This window comes from Lissotriton vulgaris, chromosome 5 (assembly GCF_964263255.1).
Source record: "Lissotriton vulgaris chromosome 5, aLisVul1.2, whole genome shotgun sequence".
In the NCBI taxonomy this organism is placed as follows: Eukaryota; Metazoa; Chordata; class Amphibia; order Caudata; family Salamandridae; genus Lissotriton; species Lissotriton vulgaris.
In genome coordinates, this window is record NC_141693.1 from 1,767,805,424 (window position 1) to 1,767,831,194 (window position 25,771).

Consider the following 25,771-nt stretch of genomic DNA (forward strand, 5'->3'; position numbering starts at 1 on the left):
CAGAATGGCAAATCGAGCACTCTGATGGAGAAGGCAAGCAACCACAGAGCTGACTCTTCACAAACAGAATCACTTTCGACTACCGGACCACATGACTCACTTAAAGAGCCGAAACTGAAAAGGGGGAGCTTTTTCCCAAACGAAAAAGATAACAATTGATCAACTTAATCGATAAAAATAAGATGTAATATAAAAAAGTTATCAAAAAGGTTACAAAGTTTACATTAAGCATCTACGCTGCAACGCTGGGATGCACCTTTTTACGTACCCATGGGCAGCAAAATGAAGAAAAAACTCCACATTTGCCAATAAAATGAATCCTTTTATTGCACCAGAGAATCAAGTCTTTTCTGTTGTGCAGCCTAACACAGCGGGAATATTTATATCAAGGCCACTGGTGCAGTGAGGAGGACTTGAGCCTGTGAATTTCCTGTTACTCTTCCTCATTGTTTTTAACAACGAGAAAAAGAGCCGACGGCCCTACCTTTTCCCCGCGCCACGCTCCGGTGTCGTTTACCTTTACTGACTAACGCCAAGGCTCATGAAGTCTTAACCAACTGGAAATTACTGGGCAGAGAACTCCTCACTCCATTACGGTTTCCATCATTACCGCGTACATACGTTCCAGACACTGTAATAAGAAAGTGGGAGCTGTTTTCACGTCTCATTTGCGAAGAGTGATACCAAGGCTGTTGCAAGGGCTCGAGATGACTCGGTGGGCTGGAGCTGTGCCTAGCATCCGAAAGAGGTGCTGGGAGATGCGGGGGGCGGGGGCAAAGGGGAGGCTGTTGATGGACGTGCACAGCATTCACAGAGCAGGCTCGCTGCATTATGATGCTCAGCGATTGATTTATGTACAGAACGAGGCTCAGATGGAAAGACGCAAAGCAGCACAATTAGCAGTGACATTGTTTTCTGTTACAACAAAACACAGATGCAGAACATATAGAAAATAATAACATTGGGAGAGGGTGGTTTCGTAGAAACATTAATGAAGCTCGCATCAGACATTTTTCATTAACATTATTTTATTTGGTTCCTGTAAACTCAGTCCAACAGGATTAGTGTATAGGAAACAGTTGACATTTCTCCCTTTAAGTGTAAATGTGACATAAGTCAAAGTTAAGATTGCAGTCAAAGGCATTAGAGATAGCATTAGAAGCAATGAACGGTTGCAGGTTTTCTTCCGAGTTGACCAAGCCCTGCTGGATGGATATGAAGAAAGCGATCAGACGATCCTGTGCATTCTGTCATAGATTTACTATGTAGACACATTTGGGGTTTTCTCTTTTCCAGACAGGAACCATGCAACACTGTTTGCAGCTTGAAAAAGTCTATAGTGTGGTGAAGGGAATGCTGGAAACATAGGCTGTCAGAGAAGGGGGCTCTTACAACAAGCATGGTGGGCTGTGCAGTAGGAAGGTTTCTGTTCTTCACAGCTATCGGACTGCTCAAGGATTAAAACGAAATTACAGAGCCAATTGATGTCATACAGCACCTGTTAATTAGAACGTTTCGGAACATTGAAGTGGAATGACCAGCCTTACTCAGGGCTCCAGTAGCAAGTTTCATGCTACGCAACGATGAGAAGATCATTTGCGTCCCGGAAGAGCCCCGGCGAAAATTATTAAGTGATAGTGATGTTTAAAGAAGAGCTCCTTTAAATGAACACCATACTATTCCAGCTCTGCGCCCTACAGCTGAGAAAGGATGTTGGAGTTGCGAACATTTTCAAAACATAAATGTGCAAAAGGTAATTAATTTGTCATTCTGTGGTAAAAAAAAACCTTTAAAGAAATTTGTGCATTGCAACATGGGCATCAGCTCACTTGCCACTTTTTAGCTTTCCAAACGTTGCTCGAGAAACATGTAACTTATTTTGCAATAAAAAGACGCAACAAAAAGAGAACAACCTTGGTAAAGTGCCAGATTAAAATAAAACAGGAAGATGCTTAACTTCTCACAAATTATAATCAATTACTTTTTCAACCAGGTCTGGTGTGGGGCCTTGTAGATAGGTTGTTAGCATGTGATGCTTTTTGCACGTAATTTATTATTTAACTCTCATTATGGAAGCCCTTTTGCCTGAGAGTACCGCAGCACTGACCAGAGTATGCAGAATGGAAACACTAGTGAAGGCAACAGTTAAAAATAACCAATAGATTTTAAGAGTCCAGATTTTGAGTGCTGAATGCATGCCTAAAATTGTACCCATTCGCTTCAAGGCAGATCCATGTGTAGAAACTTAATTCAATTAGACCCAGCATGTAAACTTTTAGGGCTAACTTTTATAGGGTTTGCAGAGAAGCAGTCTCTTATCTTTTGCTTGTTTTGCCAAGGTATTTTGAGTTTCTATTTTCTTCAGAAAGACTTTTCATGCTGTTATACTCCCACATTTGCAAATGAGTACAAATGAGGGTGTCACTGTGCGGTTTTCCATTAGAATGTATCCACCTTCCCCTCACCCTCATAGTACACCCAGAGCATGAAAAAAGAGGCACTTGAAGAGTGACCCAGAGATGAGCGTTATGAAGGCAAGCATTACATTTTGCTCCACTTTTAGTGCAAGTAAAAAATGTTAACAGCGAATGAGAAAACGGAAAATATGAAGACATTTCAGAGATAGGTAGAGCTGTCCTAGGTGGTTTTAGTGTTGCTGAGTAAGGCTGTATGCTTGCAAGAAATGAAAGTCAAACCAGAGGAAATTGATGCTGAACTAGACGTTTGGTATTAATGACACTATTGATGTTCTTGTTTTATTCTTGTGCAGTATCAAAACACCATTAAACACGAGTATCTATGCACCACTAGCATTAATTTTCACCAACCCTTTATCAAGAGATGTCACTTAAGATACAAGCATGGGTTATAGATATGTATATATTCAGAGTGACACTCTATTTCTACCTTTTTCAGTTCCAAGCAAAATGTCAAGATTATACAATGAGGCTTCTTCGAAACATTGAAGTTACAAGTTGGGTGCAAGAGGGGCAGAGATTATGCAGATAGTTTCCTTTATACTGCACACTTTAGTGATGATTTTGCATAATTTCTTTTTACCTGCAATCACACTGATATGATTTGTTTTATTCTCTAAATAAGGAGAGAGTGCCTAGGAGCTTTAAAGCATTGCATTACTGAGCACTAACCCAAGGTACAGACTTACCCAAAATCACAGTGTTTGTTGGGAGCCTAGCTAGGCCAGGGGTGTTGTTTCGCCCTTCTTAAAGGTCAGTGTGCGACATAAAATTATTAACAACAAGTAGAGTGATTTAGAAAGGGATGTACACGCTAAATTCAGCAATACGGGTATGCGAATAAAAGCGGTGTTTGGGCTATAGAGTGCTCTATCAAATAGCAGAAGAGGCTGAGATTACTCCTAATGCATTTTGCACTGAGAAACTGGTCTCTACTGATGGCTACTTTTTCCTGATTTATAAAATGCTGTGCGAAAGAGGCACTGGAATGAAACGGTGCATTTCAATTCAAGCATTGCTGCTAATCTAAGGACACTGAGTCTTCTCTACATCCCAGTCTTTCAAGCAACACTTGTCGGTTAAAACAATTGTTAACACCTACAGAGTCTAGTGTAGTCAGTGGATTGGATATTGCATTAGTAACTTCCCCCGTTTCCACACGTATCCTTTATCGCCTCAGCCCTGCTTGTTCAGTGCCAAATATCAAAGCATCCCTGCTCAAGGCACTAATCCTAAATCATCCATTCCGCGTCCAATGACACTCCATAACTAGGATATTTTGCTTTCAATCACACTTTCAGAGTTTTCACTGAATTGGTGTTTTGGTTTTAAACAAGTATGCATTTGTTGCGGACACACGCTTTTTAGCCTGCCAGTGTTCATATATGTGCCATGAGGAAGACCTCGAGTAATGATCCAGGTCTGTTCATTTAATCCACACACTAGGGAAGGCCCAGAGGTGAACAGTGATTTTCTGCTGTCAGTGGTGGGTTCTTTAGAAGTCCCTAATTCCACATAAGTCTGCTGTCGACTTTATAAAAGGTGGAATGGTCAGGAGGCCTCAAAACATGTCCCCTACTGTGATTACAGCAGTTTTCACTAGCAGCTGGGCGAGTGCATGAAACACTCTATCAGCCTTGGGGGTAATGTGTTCCTTGCTAAAATGTTAGTACCGGGCCATGTCCTCACAGACCCACGCTTGAGGGTTCCACATTGTGCTATAGGAGACCCAAACAGGTCTCACCAACATGACAATAGGGCTCCATCACGTCACATAGGGCTGTTTTGCTATTACAATGGTACTTTCAGACATCACACTATGGCGTGTGCGGCTCCGACAGCACAGTAGGGTTCTGTAATCAATTGTATTCTTTAGACTATTCTGGAAAGTGTAACTTTGTCACATTTACCAGCGCTTCTACAGTAGGATCTTTCACAAAACGTTGTGCTCCACTGAACATGATAAGAAACAGGAAATAGTCAGGTGTAGTGAAGCAGCTTTTAGGGGGGGGGGGGGGCTCAAACTCCAAATAGGAGTCCTTTTTTCCACCAACACAGGCATACAAGATAAACAGCACCCAGTCTAAAGCTTAGTTTACATTTCTGTTTAAAACACCATTTTCTCTGTGCAATAACATTTCTAATGTCGGAATTCTAGTCTAATGTTACATTTTTTTAATGTTGTGCATTGCAAATAGTTGCCTTTTCCGAATGTGTTAAGTGCCTGCTGTCAGCAAGTCCCTACCGAGGGGTGATTATTGGTGGGCGAGAGCCGACTGTATTAGGGTAGAGAATTTTTTTTAACTGTTACGTCACAATAGGGGCATGTGTTGCTGTCAAATTGGTCAGTTCCTAACATGACCCAATATTCAGACTCTGCGGGGGAGGAGGGTTGGATCACCAATTCTTGTCGCGGCTTTGTACTGATCGACCTTAACACCCTGGCTAGGTCGTGGATGTATGGCTGGATGAACAAGTAGATTAAAAGAGGCAAAGAAGCATCAGAGAACGTATATTTTAACAGAAAACACACACTCTTATTCTTGGAATCACCTATGCGCAGGCTTTCCAACACCAAAAAGCAATCTTCTGCTGAGCGACTCTTCTCCAAGAATTCCGCATAGCAAAAACCAGCCCCCGAACCCTCCGCAGGAAGGGGGTGGCATGCACCCCTACTTGCAGGCGGGGCGTTTTAAGGGTTTCCCCATCCCCGGCTTGAAAACAAAGCTTCGGGTACCACACACGGGCTCCAGCAACTATCAGCGTTGCCACCGCGTCATGGGGCCGGCTACTGTACAAAATGAACAATACAACACACATCGTTTCACAGTCGTTGGCCGCAGTTTCACATGATGGCGCAGCTCTTCGCCCGATCTTTTCTCATCTCTGTGTCATTCAACAAGTCCGTCCTCCCGGGCATCTGAGACACACGCTTAAGTCCTCTCTTTGAATTGCTGCGCTTTAGATTTTTATGTATCCGGTTCACGGAGGCCAACGTTGTCACGTGGAACACGTCGCGCACGCTGTTCTCTGACACCTTGGACGAACACTCTACGTAAGCCACCGCTCCCATCTGTCGAGCCAATGTGCTGCCCTGTGATGGTGGGAGAGAAAAGAGAAATTGTCAGTCATTTATTTTCAAAATTAAATTCGACAATAAACTAGCGCATACGAGGTGCAAGTTTGTTGCAATTATGCTACTATTTTAATGCTTTATGTGTTTCAAAATATTTTGGGAATGGAATTAATATACCTTTTCTAGAGTAAGGCTGTGCCCATGCCTCAAAGAGTGGGCAATCACCTTCCCCTGAGAAAAATACGGCAATTTGTTGTGTTAACAGTTTGAAAAGGCCTGGAGGTGATATTAAATTGGACTGCAAACAAAATCATATGAATGGATTTGTAACATGACTTTTCAGTCTTAGTTTAATTATAATTTATGGTCACGGTAACTGGAATTATACGATGTGAGGCGATTTACGCATAATTCTAGATTTGCCGCATTTGCCACATAATCCATCATCTGCAACGTTATCTGCAGTTTTAGCAACAAAACAAATTTGTTTCCAGCTCAAACGGTTCAAAAGTAAAAAATGTGACGACACGTATTGCACATAGTGGAAGCCTCTTTGCAAAGTTGGACTGGTCACATGTCTATTGCTTATTGCTATATATATGTTAAAGCTGGTGCTAATGAGTAGCCCACAGAGTGGTACCATGTTTAACAAGCATTGGTAAATGCATATGGGATAAATAATAAATTGAGGTGTGGGAGCAGTGTATGAGTGCAAGGAGAATTCTGGGCAAATCACTTAGCCTCCCCGTGCCTAACAAAAACGTTGTGTCCGTATTCAATGCAACTTGTGCTCATGTAAAGCACTCTCAAACCTTCGGGTTGAGTTTGCACAATATAATACAAAAACAAAACGTTGATAAGTGTCTGAGTGCAAGGTGAAGGTGTCTCAATGCATGGTGATTTTTGTGTGTGTCAGTGCAGAATGAGAACTGTGCAAGTGTACAGGGTCAGAGACGTTACCCTGTACAAGGTAAGAGGTTTGCGAGTATTGGGTGACCGGTATGTCAATAGTATAAATGCAGGATGAGTGGTTGGAGTTCAGGGTGAGAGGTGTGGGTGTGGGTGGTGGGTGAGAGGAATGTGAGTGATGGGTGAAAGGTATGCCAATGGTGAGTGTGTGCAGAGTCAGCACAGTGCGAGTGGTGGATGAGCAGTATTCGACTGCCTGGTCAATGTCAGGGTAACAGTGCAGAGTAAATGGTGGGTGAGTGTGCAGGGTGTGAAAGGTATTTAAGTGTTTTGCAAAGTTACAAAAAGAGGCAAAGCCATGTTGTGTCCTAATATACCAGAGACAGCTCCCTGGGCACAGCTCACTGACTGACTGACTGACTGAATTATTTATTAAGCGCACTATTGCCGAGGCGCCTTGGCGCTGGGGTGTGTGCAGATAGTGTAGATTGGCAGACCTAGATCTTTGCATAGAGCCAGGTTTTTAACGTTTTCCTGAATAGAGTCCTGTTTGGTTGTTGTCGCATATGTGTGGGGAGGGAGTTCCAAAGCTTAGCCGCTTGAAATGAAAAGCCTTTTCCTCCTCATCTAACTCCTCTTGTTTTTGGGAGACATAACAATCCTAAATTTGCAGACCTACAGGAGCGTGCTGGTACGTACCGAGGGTAGAGGGGGCTAAGATCTGCCGCTCCTCCTCCATACAGAGCTTTATGCAACAAGCTGTGGGCCTTGAAGAACACTCATCGTCGAACTGGGAGCCAATGTAGCTGCTTGATACCGCTGGACGTTGGATGATGTCTACGTAAGTCCAGCAATAGTCTAGCGGCCGCATTCTGTAGTGTCTGAAGCTTTAACAACTGTCTCACTCCCACTCCCAGATACAATGCATTGCAATAATCGACTCTTGACATATCCAAGGTTCCTACTACGGTTTTCCTCAGCGGGAAAGGAATGAAAGGAAGTATTTTTCGTAGGACTTTCATCATGTAGAAGCAAGCCGAGGTGACCTGATTGATTTGTGGGCCAAGCGTTAAGTCTTTATAAACCAGGAAACCCAAATTCCTGGCCTTGGACACTGGGACAGGGCAAGCACCAGCTTCGGGGGGCCACCATAGTTGGCTCCATACTGAGGATTTTTTACCAAACTCAACAACCCCAGTTGTTTCGGTGTTGAGTTTTAGAAAATTAGACTTCATCCAAGTCATCAGTACCGTGAGACAGTTGTGGAATCGTGCAGCTGTTATGTCCACATTTTGTGTGACCGACGCCACAAGCTGGGTGTCATCCGCGTACGACACTAGCATCAGACCATGGTCTTTTACTAATCTAGCTAGTGGTGTCACGTTCAGGTTGAACATAGTCGGGGACTAGGCTTATCCTTGAGGGACTCCACATGGGAGGTAGAACTCTTCTGACTGAAGACCCTCCCAGTGCATTAGTTGTACCCTGGAGGCCAGAAAGGCCGTAAGTAGAGTTAGAGATGTGTCCTTAATACCCACTGATTCCATCCGCCGCAGCAACACCGCATGGTTTACGGGGTCTAATGCAGCCGTTAAATCAAGTAGGACAAGAGCCGCCCTGCCTCCTCCGTCCACCACCTTACGGATCACTTCTGTTGCCATAATCAATGCTGACTCCGTTGAATGCAGAGATCTCATTAGGTTCATGGCACAGCTGGTATGTTCTACCACATGTGGCATCTGAGCAGGGACCGCCAGGCAGATCTGAAAGCAAGCCTTGATCACAAACTAGTTTGCGTTTTTACTGCACACATCTAGGATGCTGCAAAAACTGATGGCACATGCGCACACAAGATGCACGTCCCGTGGAACAGTTACAAAAGAACAATTCATGTGCACACAGGTAGCACGGCTCATGGCACCAGTAGCAAATGACTACGCATGCCCACACAAGAAGAATAGTTCATGGCACAGGTACCCGAGGAATGTAGCTGCTGCGTCGGTAGTATGCATACGTGCATGGAAGACACTTCTTGCTGCAATGCAGCAAAATTAGAAAGGCTTCGAACCAGTATGCACTCAAGCACAACTAATAATCACTCCTAGTGCAGTGTAGTCTCCCGATTTCTTATTAGTGTGACTGCTGCCTGACCCCAAGATGGCAGCAGTCTCACAATGGCCGAGATGGGGCTGTGTTGAGATGGTCGATGGTTGTCATTAAAGTGGTGAATGGGAGGAGGTTGAATTGGGAGCAACATGTGGGACAGAGAGAGAGAGCCATGCACTCAGCAGAAAGGAAAAAAACAAGCACAGAACAAGCGCTGTGCTGGCAAAAGCTTTACAAAACAACAGAAAATAGTATGCTACGGCCAATGGAAAGAGAGGAATAGTAAGTGACAAGAACCAATGAAAAGCAAGGGGGCAGGATGTTTGCCCCTTTTAAGATTTATATTGAATACAATAGATTTCACATGCACAGCGCAAGAGCTGTGCAGGCAAAACCTAAAAATGACTAAATAATAAAGTAATACTATCACAAAGTGTGCTGTATTATGCTGCATAATTTTCCTTTTATTGCTGCATAATTTAGTCAACCCTATTGCATAATTTTGTCCTCTTCTCTCGCATAATTCCAGTGACCCTAAATAAAGCTAACCAATGGAAAGCAATGGGTCGTTTCCAAGTCCCTGTATGTCTGGGTATGCCCACAATACGTCTCTCAACAGATATCGTATGCAAGGTCTGGTGGATGAGACCTAAAAAGGGCAGGGCTGGGTGAGATAAGAGAATGCAAAGAGTGTAGGACAGCTGTAAAGTGGGAAAGGAGAAGAGCCGTAGGAAGCGTGGTTCCCAAGTGGCCCCGTGCTATGTGTAACAGAGCCTGTAAACAACATATGGTAAGTTGCTTTGCACTACTTCTTTTAATAATGGCAGTATAAGCTCAGAAACCACAACATACAACATCTTGTTATATAAAAAGACCTGAAGTGACTGAAAGTGTCACACGTGCCAATGGTCCACTTAGCAGATAGGAGGCTTTTACATTAATGGAGAAGAGTGCAAGAAAGAGAGATAAAGAAAATAAAAATGACAAGAACAGATGTGTAGAAATGTGCAGGAAGTGGGGGGACAGTAATGTATGTCAAATTGTCCGGGAGCTGATGTATTGCAATGAGAAAGGATGCAATGGGAGGGTTGGGGGATGATTTGCTGGTCTCACAGTTGAATGTGTAAAAGGGAATGCAGTAGGAGCAGGCTAGTGTGGCAGCGTAGGGCGAGGCAGTCACACAATGATAAACATTTAGTGAGAGAAAAGAAAACCAGTAACTGAAAGTGAAATCACTAGTGTGAGGAGGCTGTAGACGTGGATAAAGTAGATGGGCTGCTAACACAGAATAGCCCTGGATGGTCCAAGAAAGGAGCCCTAGTGGGGGAGGAGGGATGGGGGTAGTGCAGTGAAGAAGGTGCCAGAGAGCGAGAAAGGTGCGGGACAGGGCGGAGTGACAAAGGTGCAGGGGAGCGAGAAGAACCCCGAAGTGGGAGGGGAAAAATTCATGGTGAGAAGGACGCAGGATTGGGAGGTGAATCCTCCACATGGGAGGAGCAGGAGGTCAGGCTAATCTTGGGGAGGAGTTAGCGCCTCAGTGGCAGACAGTGCAGGTCTGTACTACAGGTGGGGAAGGCAGAACCATGAAGGTTTTGAGGGCAGTATACAGGATGTCAGGTGCAGGGGTGGAGCCGGGCAGATGAACCCCAACTGGCTGAGCGGCTCTGAACTTGAATTGTCAGCTTCAGCCAGGACAGGGGTGCCAGCCAGGACTGTGCCACCTCGACTGAGGTCGGGGAGGAGCACGTCACCTTGGGCTGAGCCGCCGGCGGAAACACACGATTTTGGCTGCTAAGTAGAGGATAAACATCTGTTTACAAGTACCTGTGCGCTGCACGGAGTGCAGCTGTTTATATTAACCAGGAGGGCCCTGTCTGTCTGAGTAAAATTGTCTGGACTCATCCTGTGCATTAAATTGGTGCATGGGAGGAGGGAAAAGGGAGGAGCAACATGAGGGACAGAGAGAGCCATGCACTCAGCAGAAAGAAGAAAACAAGCACAGGGCAAATGTTGTGGAGGCAAACGTTTTTTTTTAAGCCACACAAAGCAGATGAATACTTTAATTGGGCCTTGGGACACTGTTAGGAGAAACACACAAGAAGAACAACTGGAAATAGTATGCTACAGCCAGAGAACAAGTAAATGTAAAGTACAGTAACCAATGAAAAGCAAGGGTTCTGGATGTAAGCCCCTTTCAAGATTTATATTAAATACAATAGATTTGATAAGCACAGGGGAAGCGCTGTGCAGGCGAAACTTAAAAATGTGAAAAACATGTTTTCTGTTGCTGTGAATTGGGGGGTGGAGAGGGTGTGTTCAATGATAGTTTAACAGTGGAAAACAGCAACCTGCGGGAGGGAGACATCTAACATACACTAAATGTGTGCAACCATGGGGAGATTAGGTAAAGTGAGGAGGACAGTAATTTTGTAAAATGCAGAGCCATAATTAGTAAGCAACGGAGAGAGGGTGCAATCAGGAAGGGACACAATTGCAAACTGTAAGAAGGCGGGGAGGCTGTCTTACAGTGACAAGTCAAGTGGCCACAACTGATGCAAGATTGCAACGAAAGGTCTCTTAACTAACTGAAACAGAGCACCAAACATCAAAATACCATTTTGCCTTAGGAGCCAAAAGTCCTTGTGCTGCCTAAACTAGAAGTAGAACTGAGAAAGTGACAGAAAACGAGACGGAGAATATAAGAGGAACCGAACAGAGCGGACAAACCAAAAAATTTGAAAGAGAAATAAAACTGTGTGAGCAGCTGCAAGGCTACAAGTGCTAGCATGCATGCAGCATGCAGTTATGTGTCTGTGGCCCAGTCACAAGTATGTTCCTCTGTTCCCAAACATCAAATGCCAACAAATATTTGTCGCATGATAATGTTCCTCATCAAAGAACTAGCTGTGTCAGGAAAGGGCCGTGGATGATACAGGACAGTAAATGACATTCAAAATCCTTCTCTAGTCAGCCTCTACCGTGTGTTGAAAACATTGCCTGACAGTTAGATATGCGCAAAAAGCTACAATTCGCAAAGGTGTGCCAGTGTTTTTGTTCTTTCCTGGGCTTCTGTTCCCACTTTGACCCTGTGTGTTTACCTTGAGGACTTGCTCAATAAAAATGTTTGAAGAGCGTCCGCTTTATTACCACAGAACATTGTGAAAGGTTTTGGGTAAAATATTGCATGAGTGGGCAGAGGTCGGAAACTGAAGTAATTCACCTGTGTATTAAGGAAACTGGGGTGGGTGGGAAGAATGGGATCTGTGCTACAGAAGATGGCCACAGGAGTAAGAAGAAGAGGGTTTACAGCTGCTTTGCAGAATATCTCTTACGGGAAAAGTCCAAGCAATGTCTGTGCTTCAGAAAAATGATTTTGCCGCTGGAGCACTCCCTGTTTTATTAACAGCTTATTTGGCGCGTTGCCTGTAATTTGGCACTCCCTAAGGATGCACCAGCCCTACACTCGCACAAATACTCGGACCTATCCCTTCCCACTGACAGCTACATGCACAATATGCACAGATGAATGAATACATTGCTTGGGAGAGGAGGCCGGGTCTCCTTTAGTAGGATACCAGCACGCCAGCATGGCCACATGATGAGTGACAACAACATACCATGGCATCTGCTTCTCTTTTCAAGAGGAGAGGTGCGTGTGTGTTCAGGTCTCTAGATTATTACTCAGTGATGGGAGTGCTACTTCTTGACAGATAAGTGTTTTAAAGCAACGATGTGGGAAGAGCACCCGGGAGGAGAAGAGATGGCACGCAGAGGAACTAATATGTAGTGCGAGATAAAAATCCCTTAATTCTCCCATGCTTGTAAAAATAAATGTGTCTAGGGTAATGTGACTCACGTTCAGGTAAAACGCTCCAAGCCCTTCCCGCTATATAAAACAAACTATGATGGAGGTCGGCAACTAGCGAGAGACAAGACATGTCGAAGGGTCTGCGTTTAAAATACATTATGGGATTAAGCAAATTTACATTTCCTTTAAATTCAGTTAATTTTGCTGGTTTCTATTTTAGCAAGTTTACATTGCACTGTTCTCAGACTATGATCCTCAAAATACTAGAAATGAAATAAATAATGGAACCATGCATCATCGCTGACACCCTTTCACCAGCCCTTAGACGTACTTATTTCTGGTCCACCGTGGCTGTTTCTCGCATTTACTTGAGCGCATCCCTGCAGGTCTCTGAGGCCAAACCACTGCTGGCAAAACACTCAATTCAGAGAGAAAATGTGCTGTATCAGCTGGAAAAACAAGCACAGCCCAATATGAATTTTCTTGGTAACGCGTAGGCGAAACCTATTGGCTTTGCCAATGCAAAAACAAACGTCCTAAAAAACGAAACCAGCGGACAGTCTGGAAAGGCAGACGTTCAGGAAAATTACACTAACTTTCTTTCAGTCCTGTTAAAAATGACACTAAATTGTTACATGCGCTGCAAGCCTTTCCCCCCTGTTCATTTCGCCTAGATCCAAGTGAAGGCTGTGAAGAAAGAGGGACCTTCTGTGTGCTGTGTTTACACACATTGTGAAACAATACGATGTTATATTATGCTACCAGAATTTGTGTAGGGACTAGTCCCATTTGTGTGGACTTGTAGTTCTTACGATGTCTGGACATCTTTCCTGCTCGGCTCTGAATACTGTATGTAAGAGATTTGACTGAAGTTTTAGGTTTAAATCTGTTTTATTGAAGCAGTATTAAATCAAGTCAAGAGCATACAGACTGAGAGAACATCTCTCTAAATACGTTATAAAGATACAACTTTTAAGATCTAGATACAAAATCCAAAATCAAAACAAACAACCAACACCCCTCCCATCCAACCATGCCCCCCTACACCTCCCCAACTTGTCCCAGTACCATCAGCTGTGTAAACTATAATGTCAGGGAAGCGGAATGTTCCTTTTTGAGTGATCTATGAACTAGGGTGTATCGTGTTCAGTCAAGATAAGTAGCCGCAGGTATTGGGGACAAGTCAACTCTCTAAATTCCTTGGTCAACAAGGCTATGAAGGGCTGCAGGATTGTTCAGAAAGTGTCCTCTTGTGATGTAAGTGATAGGGTGAGCTTCTCCATCCCCAATGTGTCTTACAAGCGTCTAAGCCATGTGAGATGGATCGGAGCAGGGAGAGAACCCCATGTGGTCAAGACGGTCTGGTGCGTAAGCCCCAGGGCAATACTGATCTGGCGGCCTCTACGGTAAGTGAGCGAGAAAGTGATTGGGTTAGGTAATCCAAGTATTGTGTACGAGGGGAATCTAGGGCGCTGGGTGGGTAATCTAGGGCACTGGGTAGAGAATGGGTATCGATGTCGTCTTAGACTGTAGACCAAAATGCTGCTAATACCGGGCACTCCCAAAGAAGGTGTTTTACCGTGCCTTTAGCCCCGCACTGTCACCAGCAGGTATCACTGCGGGCCTGGTTACCCTTGTTTAATTGTACCAGGGTTAAGTACCAATAGGTGGTGATTTGACCGCCTTTCGGTACTAGCCATGTTGTGAGTGGTTTGCCGTGCCCTGTGATAGATGTCGTGCCATGCCTTGAGGGTGAGCGAATGACCGAGCTCAGACTCCCAGCGTATTTGAGAGAGCGGTTTGTCACCGGTCTGAGGAGGCTGCAGGAGAATTTATTACTCTGAGATGAGGCACTTATCTGAATTTTTCCCCAAGAGCCATATCTCATATGGCGTCAGCGGCCTCTCCGCCCTCGGGCGAGTTGACTGATGTGTCACCCAATGCCTAATCTGGAGATATCTGAACCACTCTGCCTCGGGGATGGAATAGTCTGCTCTCAGGGTGGCAAAGGACACCGGCCCCTCATGATCAATGGCCTATCGGCCTACAGGGTGACTCCCGCCATACCTAAAAGGTGAATGCTGGGTTATCTGCGATTGGAGTCAGGGGAAGCGCAAGGAGGTCAATCTTCCCTTGTGGATACACCCGCCTCAGACTCAAAGCAAGGAACCTGTGATGGGAGAGATGTATAAGGTTGGGGCTCTGTGTGTTGGGGGCAGAAACTGGACTTTCTCCAATGACGTACTGGCCAGAGCTCTGTCCATGAACAGCCACCTCTTCTCGAATTCGGATCAGGCCCATTACACAAGGCAACGGACCTTGGCCGCCAGATAATATCTGATTAGGCAGGGGACCCCCAGTCCTCCTTCTGCTGGGGGAGCCAGCTACGCTCTTTGCTCATTCTTGGCCTACTACCCACCCAAACAAAGTGGCTCAGTGCCCCCCGGAGGGCCGCTATCGTACCAACTGGGGGAGACAGCAGTAATGCCTGAAAGAAGAGGACCCTGGGTAGGATAGTAATTTTAGTTGCTGCTACGCAGCCCAAGAGGGAGAGTGGATAGTGTTGCCATCTGTTGAGCTCAGATCGGACACGGGTCAGTAGCGCCCCATGGTTTAATGTATTGTTTGCTCCATTGTCCTACCAAGTTGGATGCCCAGATAGGGGACAGAGTCATCCCCCCATCAAAAAGGATACATACGCTTTAGCTCTTCAAGCCTAGAGGGGGAACTTTGAGTCCAAGAGCACAGGACTTGTGGAGATTCATACGAAACCCAGCTACAGCCCCAAACTTTTTCAGCTCAACCAGGAAGGGAGGAAGGGTCCTGACCGGGTCGTCCGGCATCACCATGACATTACCTGCATACAGACTGATGTGATGTTCTTCTCCCTCTAAGGGGATCCCTTTGATGAGGTTGTGGTTGCAAACCCGCTGTGCCAAGAGCTCAATGTAAAGAGCAAATAGAAGGGGGGAGAGCGGGCAGCGCTGCCTTGTACCCCTGAAAATAGATAAGTACTCTGAGCCCACCCCATTGGCCATCACGGACGCTCGAGGGGTCCGGTATCCGCTGAAGACCAAGGATCAAAATCGCTCTCCAAAACCAAAGTGTTCCATTATCGCTTTAAGAAAAGGCCAATGAACTCGATTAAAGGCCTTTTCTGCATTGACCGAAAATAGCATACTGGACACTTGCCATCGATGGGCCTTATCTATAATGTGTAGTAGCCTCTTAGTAATATCAGCACAAAGCCGCTGCAGGACGAATCCCAATTGATCAGGGTGAATAAGCCCCTGCATCAAGTGGTTCAGGCGCACCACAAGAATGCCCGTAAAAAGTTTTGAGTTTGCGTTGAGGAGTGATAAGGGGCGATAGCTAGCACAGCGTTTTGTATTTTTGACTGTCTTGGGGATAGCTGTGATAATTGCCTCTAACATGCAAGCCGGGAGAGAACCCAAGTCTGCTATTGAGTTGAAGAGTTGGGTGAGAATCGGAGCACATTCAACACAAAAAGCCTTGTAAAATCCGGCAAAGAAGCCATCTGGTCCCGGGGACTTCAAAGGTTTCTGCCTCGAGATGGCCGAGATAACCTGGTCCAGTCTGATAGGTTCGTCAAGAGAGGATGCCTGATAATCGTTTAGTTTGGTAATGGGGGCATACCAAAGGTATTCTGCTAGGTCCTCGGGAGGGGCAGATTGCCTCAAGTACAGCGTCACAAAGAACTCCCTAAACTGGTCCGCTTTAGAGGAGTCATCCGTCAGGTCTATCCCACTCTCGTTTTGAAGAGAGCAAACATTATAAGCCTGTTGTTGGGCTCGTAGTCACTCGGCCAAAAGTCTGCCGCTTTTATTGCCATTGAGATAATACAGGTGCTTAAGACGTACTAAGCCAAATTCTGCCCTGTCTTGATCCCATCCTGTTTTTGGCCTCCCTCAAAATGGTGCCACACCATGGGGGCCCGAGTTTGGTGATGAATTCCCACCAGCTCCCTGACCCTCTCCTGGAGCTCGGCCCTTTTGAGGTTCCTCTGTTTTTTGTTGCAGCCGAGACGATTATAAGCTCCCCCTGACCACAGCCCTTAATGGATCCCAGACCATCTGGAGGGGTACCTCCACGATGTAGTTGGCTTCTGAGTATTCAGTGATAACTTTCTTAATCATAGCCTTCACATCTGGTTACAGCAACAGGGTCTCTCTTAAGTGCCATTGCCGCCGGACCTGTTGCTGTAAGGGGGAGTGAATTGACTGAAGTTTTCAAAGTAAAACGCATCGATGTATTGAGCCAGGTAAAAAAGAAATAAACAAAAACACCCAGAATAAAAGCACAATCGATCAAAACTTTGATATTCTGGAAAGTGCTGACAGCTGAAACTATGCGAAGGATTACAAATATATATTTTTTCTCTGAGGAAGTGAATCTGCATGCCTAATTGCCCAAACTACATCCAAAACTCACGGCCTGGCAAAAAGTGTACATTTCCTATTCTTAATGCCATAGTGGTGTATTCGGTGAAGTTAGTTTTTATTCATGAAATATAGATTCCCTCAACATTAAAGTCATAGTTAGCATTCAACAAGAAGCTAAAAAAATTTATGAGCATATCACCTTGACTTTTGTAAAAATATGAGACTATCGACTGTAGCCAGTTTAACAAGAGATATATCGGCAAGCACCTCACTCAACACCCGGAAGAAACATTTCACTCACCAATCACAAATGTTTTGAGTACAGGCCTTAAGCCAACCTGGAATGATAAAGGATGGTATTGCTTTGACAGTGATCACCAAGATTTCAACAAAGTCTTATTTTGAAAAATACCTGACGCAATACAGTAAGTCACGAACACTGACTCACAAAGGAGAGAAGTTGCGACAGGGTTACAAAATCTGTTTCAGTTTACAGAATAGTTTGTTTAAGTGACAGCGCGAATGGGAATAATAACTCAGAAACTGCAGTTTTTAGTGTGAAAAACAAACTGGAAGTTACAGTGGAAAAACAGCAGGATATGGCAACAGTTAAAAAAATGGAGAGCGGATGCCTTATCTCACTTGAAAGGATGAAGTATTCACGATGGGAAAAATGGGAGAACAGGCGCACGATAAGGGAAGGTAGACTCTAGCCGGATGCCTCTGCCCACGAAAAATATATGTTTAACTGTAATAAGTCCGACCCCCGGCAGTTGTTGGTGCCGCCCCATCCCAGCCATGCCCTAAAAGAATGCTCCATTGCAAAGAGAAGAAGGGTGGAATTCAAAATGAGGCAAATGGACCCTTATACCAAATACGCTAACAATCAGTAATATGTAAGCGATGTCCCTTTTCCAACAAATGGGTATGATCCCACCAAACCCCGTCCAGGTGTCACAGCAACACTTTCAGTCGCTGCGTGCCACATTAAGATGAAAACACACCTGCCTTTGCCCAGTACCTTGCCTAAATGAGTGGCCCAGTGGATCGGGGTCCAGCCGTAGTAAGAGTTTGACGGCCAGGACGGCGGCGCCCTCGGGGAGGACAAATTGCACATGTGAATCCTGCCTTAACCTGCAAAGTTGAATCTGTGCAGGGTCTGTTTGTCACTGTCCTCAGAGGCCCAGCCACATTTGAGTAAAAACTGTGCGGTGACCCTTCGGCCTTGTGCAGCACTCTGCAAGCCTGGTCTTGTACCACTTTAGCCGTGTCCCTTATCTTACGTAGATAGGCATCCTGGAGTCACAATGTGGGTAACTATCTCCTGTAGCAACATAAACATCAGGCAAAGCCATAGAGATCCCTGTCCGACTGGGAAGCTGTAGGGGCTGAAGCACAGGATGGGCTGACGGTGAGCGCTGGCAATACAAGTGTCAGCCGTCCAAGATGATTAGAATCTGTGGAAAGAGCAGCACGAGAGGTCAAGCTGCTGCCCCTGGGGAAGAGGTCAGTGAGGAGTGGACAAGCAGGAGAGCCGACTTGGTTGCTCACAACTAAAAAAGAAGTTTGACAGAGAGTACTTGGTCCATGGGAAACTGATAAGAAGAACACATCGAGAAGAAGAGGAAATGATATGCTACAACCAATAGAAATGGACGAAAAGTAAGTGGCAAGCACAGGAATGAATGGAAAGCAAAGGCAGGACGTTAGCCCCTTTTCAGATTTATATTAAATACAATAGATTTCAGCAGGCTAAACCGAAAAATGATTAAATAATTAAGTAATATGATTTTAAAAGTACTGCATTAGAATGCATAACTTGTCATTTCTTGCCGCATAATTGACTCATCCCTGATGCTAATTTGGTCCTCTCCTGCCTCATAATTCTAGTGGCCCTGTTTATAGATCATTAACGCAACTATAGAACACATTTAATAGTTCTTCCTATTTAAATTTTCCAGTTCAAGTATGTACAGATAAATGCAAAAAAAAAACGGCTTTATACAATGTTGCTTATTTTTTACCGGCCAGGACATCAAAATACCAGTGTTGCCCGTACAAAACCGGTCAGCTAGCAACATATTGGAAATTAGAAAAAAGATATTAAAAGTATTTTCATTTCGAAAGTGTGTCGTATTAAATAATAATGTATTGTTAATATCCTTTTAGCCAATTTAGTGCCCACTCTCTCCCGTGTTTTTTACCGGCATGACCAGTATTTTTATGTCCTGGCCAGTACTAAAATTAGGAAAATCACCTAAAGCCGATATTCTTTCCTCTGATCAGTGCTTAAAGAGGTAAATATTAGAAAAAGTGAATTTAAAATGTTTTTACAGCTGGCTTAACCACATCGCTGCGATGGCTATTCCGCCGCAGCGCTAAGAGGGCGGGGCGGCCGCGCGGCGGCCTCTTGCTGGTGACAGAACCGCTCCGTCACCAGCCGCGGTTGGGCTGTGCTTGTGACGGAGCGGTTCCGTCATGGCCCCGCCCGCTCAATAGAACGCGCCGCGCAGGCACAGCGGCAGGGCCATGACAGAACCGCTCCGTCATCAGCACAGCCCAACTGCAGCTGATGACGGAGCGGTTCCGTCATCAGCATCGAACGGGTTAATAATCCCAGACTGATAATTACAGTAAACATAGACAGAAAGTCCATGTTAAAAATCATAATTACAAAAATGTTATATAATATTCTATTGAAGTACCTTTCCACACCTTTGTTTACTCATGAAAAGTGAACAAATATCTGGCATTCCCAATATTACTCCCCATTATGATATTTTATAGAATGCCATTTGCGATGTGGTGTTTCCACAAGATCCTGCTTGTTTTCGCCCAGTGTCTGACCCAGAGGTTGCAACTGCTTGATGGTGTAACACCACATCTTTTACTCCTATTAGAGCTGGTAACACCTGTCAAGGACTCCATTTGGACTACCAAGGGCACACAAAATGAGACCTCCAGCCCTTTTACCCGGCACCTCCCATCCAGGGATACAGTCAATATTTTTACCCTTTTCTGTCACTGTCCATTCTTTGTGGGACTTAAAAGCAAGTGTGAATTATTGAGAATTTGGAAGTTATATTTCCTTTTCATTTTCTCCTTTCATCTCCATTTTTTACTCTGGTGCATTTTCTATAAGTAGCGACTGCTACTTATAGAAAATGAGCCAATCCAGTTTTTTTTTTGCTGCTTTCTAGAATTCTACTGCCAAATCAGAAGACTGCATCAGAGCCAGTCCAGTTTTGCACCAACCCTTCCACATTATATTAAAATAACACTATCACCAGTTTTCAGTGGCATTTGTTCTACCTGGCCGGGCACAAAAATGAGTTTTGCACTTACTGACCATTACAATCCAATGGCTTGTAGGTAAAATGCCTGTGTTCATGTGTACTGGCATAATATATGCAATGCTTAAATGCATGTGTAAAAACTCCACTAGCATCAGGTATTGTTAAAGCCTTTCCGCGCGACCGTTCTCGAAGCTGGACACCCAATTACAGGCTTCTCAAAATCATAGCTTTCTCAGCATACCTGCGTCACCTTTGGCCGCCATTAAGAGCTCTGCAGCGAGGCTTAAAAACCACTCTTGCTTATCTGACAGTTGAACGCGCATTAAAACCAATACATTTCCCCTACGTTTGTGGACAAAGTGTAGCGCCGCCTGCTTGGACGAGCTTTCAGTGTTTTTGATTTTTACAGTTTTCTGGCCGCCCTATCCTGACCTTATTAATTTAAAAAGCTTATTGCTCCGCGGCAGAATATATTCAGCCGTCAACTGTGTGAACCCGAAGTATTTTACTGGCCTGTCAGGGCTACGAGAACCGCCACGGAGCTGGCGTGGGCGAGGGGAAAAACACCTTGTAGCGGGAGCTTATCGAAGACCGGGGGCGAAGGGTCAGGAAAACTGCAGAGGCAAGAAAAGCCGCCGAGAATTTGCATAGCTGTCTCAGAATAATTGCATCTGTTTCCTTTCTGCGTGCTTTTTAAATATTTGCAAAGAAACATAATATTCTACAACAGTGAGCAATACTAGGGACAAGTGCCTGGGACACACTATCTCCTATAAGAAGGGATTTTCTCTTCTTCTTTGAAGACAATACATTAAGATAGGTCCTTATCCAAGGGAGAGGGCCCAGTTGTGAACTGTCTTCCCGTCAACATCTGGCCAAAGTGCCATCTTTCTGACGCCGATTCTACTCCAAAAGGCACATGCGGGCTTTTGGTACAGTAAAGCAGAGAGCTACATATATTAACTAGGTTCGGAAGGACAGCACCATTCGAAGTTCTGCTACTCAAAAATGACGAATTTCAAAGACTAGCCTCTCAAATCCTGTATGTGGTCAAAAAGACCCACCTAGAAGCACTCTCGTCCTCCCAAATTAGATTACAAAAAACAAAGAGGCCATATGGCCAAGTGAAGCTCCAGAGAGGGCCCCGTCGTATGTGGTAGGTAACTTGAATAGTTCCTTTTTTGTTCACATGTAGGAACAGCCAAAAAACTGAGGACTCCCATCAACCACTACAAAAAAATCCTGACAGATTAAAGGGTATTGCGGACATTCTGGAGTTTACGTTTAGAGTATCACAGGGGCACAGTACAGTTGGAACTACTCCACCCAGTTATTTTTTTTAAAAACAAAAAAAATGCATAGCCCTAGCAACTTCACCACTAGCTCTAATAAAAACTGCACGAATCCAGCATCCTCCACAACCTCGACTTGCGCGAAAAAAGGAGGGCAAAGGGCAAAAGATTGAAATCAGTGGTGGTCATGATTTCCTGGTTACTTTAGAGGTACTTCTAAATGGAGGGCATCTATAGGTATTCTTGGTATTCTTCAGGAGGAGTCCTGGCTAGCAAGACTCAGTGTCAGGGTCATTTTATACGCAGGGGCATAAAGCAGGGCCCCGCCGAGCAAGAGGGCCGCCAGACCTTCCGGGTACCTCCATGTAGTCCAAGTGTTTTGAATATCTGTGAGCTATTCTGTGTGTGCGGGCGGGCAGGGGGTATCATCATTTTGTTTTATGCCACTGTGTTCAGGCTGAAATGCCCCAAGTCTGTTGCGTACGCACAGATGTGTGTCCTGTGCTTTCTGTAACAAAAGATCCACATTGCACCTTACTGCTAAAGTGCAAGAAATGGGGAAACTGGTCAAGGACTGCTTGTGTCCAAATTCAGAGGGAACAGTTCAGACTGTATGGTTCCTATTGGAGCAGGACCAACACCAATTTGCCTATAGCTGCTCCATATCTGGAGTGGCCTAGTGTGGAAAAAACACTGACTAGAATGTCTCTACAACGTTTGTTTTCTAGATACCCTAAGAGAGATGGGAATGGGGAGGTTTGGTTCACATTCTTGAATCCTGCTGGCACCAAGACTGGAACTGTGCCCCAAAGTCAGGGATTGGCCCCCTGTTTACCTGCTTCAGGTCCTCAAAAAGCAGAATGACTTCTGACTCAAAGAGGGAACTGTTGTTTAAAGATGACTAGACCCTGCACAACACCCAACTGGAGAAAGACCTGATGCCAAGACCTGATGTTAGGGGCTGCTGAACTGACCAGAAGAAGACTTCCTAGCAGTTGGAGAAATAGATTACCTGCTTGGTGTATCCAGTCTCTGTTTCATCACAGTTGGTTTCAAATTGCTCATAGATCCCAGTTCACAATGAACTGTTGTTTTTACAAGTAGCTGTATGTCCCTGTTTGCTCATAGACTGCATCCTTGGCAATGAACTACCAGAGACATGAAGGGAACTAGTGGGTCAGAGCATCCTGCTTGTCCCACCTCCGGTTTCTGAGAGTACTGGCTCTAAGGTTAGGGTGCAGGCCCAACATCTAAGTAAGGGGTAGGAGGCAGTTGCCACGTGCAATTGGAGGACCTAAGGGCCAGCGGATACCTGCTCTGATGTGGGAAGTGCTTCCCCACTGGAAGACCTGGACTGTCACCCCTGAGATGTTGGAGATGTGAGAGTGGAAGAACGGGTGTCTGCAACCTAAGGTTGAACCTCACCATCCCTTCCCCACTCTGACAGCCCTAGGAGGTTTCAGCCTCAAGGAAGCTCATTTGCCAGTGGCTTCGGAACAGGAGAATTTGTCCAAGGGAAGGGATGTCAGGTGTCTTCTGCAGCGCCTTCCCAGTCAACTTTCAGGTTCACTTGTGTGAGCCCTGAGGTGACAAGCGAGTAGGGAGTCTTTAGCCCTGTGCATAGGACACGTGCTTCGTCAGAGCTGGCTGAGCTGAGACACCAGTGACCTGTAGGTACACAGGATAGAAGAGAGGCCTTAACAAGACACTGAATGCGAGCATACACTTGTGAGAGGATGACCTATTACCTGCTGCAGTGAATTGACAGCTGTCAGCTCTTTCTGCATGTTAGTTACCTTGAGGGGGAAACTGACCCTAGGTTGGGGGCAGAGATCTGACATGGAAGGTAGAATGGGCACTTTACCATGTTGGCTGTGTTGGTACTGTTAACATACTGGTTGCATCCATGAGCAGACTAGGGTTTGCAGTCTCCTCGGTGGCGGTCTGCATGTGAGGAGAAGAGTTCCCCAAGGGCAGGGTTAGTTCTTAGGGCAGATGTTGACAGAGGGCTGTTAGTAGTACCAAGTTTAGAGGGGGTCTGACGGACATGTGCCACTGCAGAGGCAGCAAACTGGCTTTGTCCTTTTGCCAGAGCAGTTTACGAACCCCGACGAGGAGCATGGGCCTCAGCATCAAGGGCCTCATTGCATCTCAGCTCAATGCCCGGTGACTCGAGTGCTTCGGATGGCACTTGAATCTGCAAGCTTCAGCGACTGATGTTTCCATCAAGAATTAATCTGTTGGTAAAATAGGCTTTTCTTTCCTTTGTGATAATCTCAAGAGCAATATGCCAAGTCAGGCCTTCTGGAGCATCCCTGTTGTTGATTCCAACTCCTTCAACAAGTTGTTGTGAAGTCCAGCTATGCTAGAACTTTCTTGGGATGTGTTATTGGACTCTTTTTACCAACAGTCCATTTCTCCTCCCATGGGCAACCCTCATCTGCGGATAGTTGCAGGTTCCATCTTGTTGTTACCTTGGAGAATGTTTAGGCTAGATTGCCATCCTGTGCTTAGCATCAGCTGCACAATTCATCAGGGAGTCCTGGGCCCCTGGGAGCACAAAGCATCTTACATCAAAATGGAAGAATGGGGTTACCTGACTTTGAATAGAGCTTGCGAGCATTGCACCAGATATTTGTACCCTATATTTATTTCTCAGCATGCACAGTCAGCCAAAGCTTAATGATGAGGGAACACTCTTAGGGTCAATATTATACTTAACAACAACATGGAGGTGAGTATCCCCCATACTTATATGGGTGCAACTTTTATTTCAAGAGTTAGGTATTTGCTGAGTGACGTAACATGGCGTTTCAGCGCTGGGATGCTGTACACGACCATTTCTGCCACCTACATCAGACACGCTTATGATATAAAAGGAGGGGAGTGGGCTTTCATTAATGCAAACTTGCACAGCTACCTACTTCATAGCAGGAAGTCCCGCCTCCAGACCCGAATATTTTGCCGTAACTTACACAGTGACTTCCTGGTCTGTGTTGGGAGCATTGTTTAAGTTAAATAGATCTTCAGAAACCTAAAGCAAACCCAATAGGTAGAGTTTTGGTTGCATATTTGAAGTTTTCAATGAAACAAAATTGCAGATTTTTTACCACCGTTCATGGATTTTGTATTTGGAGTGGGCGAAAAATACCCCTGAAAGAAAGCTGAACAACTGGTGTTTAATTAGTCACAGAGCACATTTCAGTTATATGATTTGGCAAGGAAAGCCAAACGGAAGCAATGAATATTCTACCCGCGTTCAATGAGGTTTATCGTTTGACGGGACCATTATTATTTTAATAATCGTTTTAATACGCTCCGGAGACAGTCTCCAATACCGACTACCGCCGTAATAGTTCCATGATGGAGAAGCAGCAATTAAAACAGAAATCTACTTGCTAATTAGATGCAATCGAGCACAACGTGCCGAAATATTAAAATAGCTCCTCGCTGGTGAACGCGGCACCAGACGGTCGCGAGGTATACCGAGGCCAGCCGCGCGCCAGCAAACTTTATTTCTCCAGGGGGCGGTGTAACTTTTGACGGCTGGCTGTGCCTCGTGTCCGCTGATTTATGCTGCGTCTTTTAAGACTCCGAAATGCTGGAATTCTTCCGCTTTCAAACTGTAGATAGAGATTTAATAACGCAGCAGGTCAGAGAAAGTTCAGGATGTTCTGGTTTCAACTTCCTGCGCGGCAGACTAAACAGAACCACTCGTTGGGAGTCAGCAGACATGGCCGACCATATGGCCCTACATATTTGTATTGTAGAGCAGCATAAAACGGTGCGGCCTACAGAAGATCCTCAAAACAGGCAATAATCGTTCTCCAATTTAAATGCGTTTATTTCCAAGTTGCCCCTCTCCAATATTTTGCCCCACCACAGTCAACAGGCATATTCCAAACCTCTTCATATAAACACATTTGTGCATTGAGGGCCTGTGTTTGATACAGTTTTGTAAAATGCATGGGGTCCTTAAGGAACAAAGGCGAAAGTCTAAAAAGAAAATGTGCGCCGTTATCAAACGCAATCCGGTTTGTGCTCGCTCTGGATGAATCCCTTCTTGACTTTGCGTTGGCACAACCTCCATATACTTTGGAACTGGCCCTGATTTTAGGTTGTATGATGTTACAACGCATTCCGTTGCAACGCATGCCTTTTCCACGCATGCGTTACAACGCGAATGCCACTACCACAAATATGCTTTACCACGAAAATGCCTTTACCACGCATACCTTTACAACGTTTTTCGTTGTATAGCCATGCATGATAATGGGATTTTCATTGTAAATGCTTTTTTCGATCCCTGCCCCAATTCCTCATATGTTCCCTAAAATCATTAAAAGTTAGTATATTAAACAAAAAAACTCAGTTTTTCATGGACGGATTTCTCCTTCTTCAAAG

General features: G+C 45.0%; 1 protein-coding gene across 1 annotated transcript in view; it reads right to left on the bottom strand.

Annotated features, from left to right (window-relative positions):
* Window positions 1-1,010: 1,010 nt before the first annotated feature.
* Window positions 1,011-25,771, bottom strand: part of RND2 (Rho family GTPase 2) — a 239,358-nt gene continuing 214,597 nt past the window's right edge. Inside the window, exon 5 of the mRNA XM_086924049.1 lies at window positions 1,011-5,571. Coding sequence (XP_086780175.1) covers window positions 5,323-5,571 — 249 coding nt within the window. The 3' untranslated portion in view covers window positions 1,011-5,322. The remainder of the gene's footprint in view (window positions 5,572-25,771) is intronic.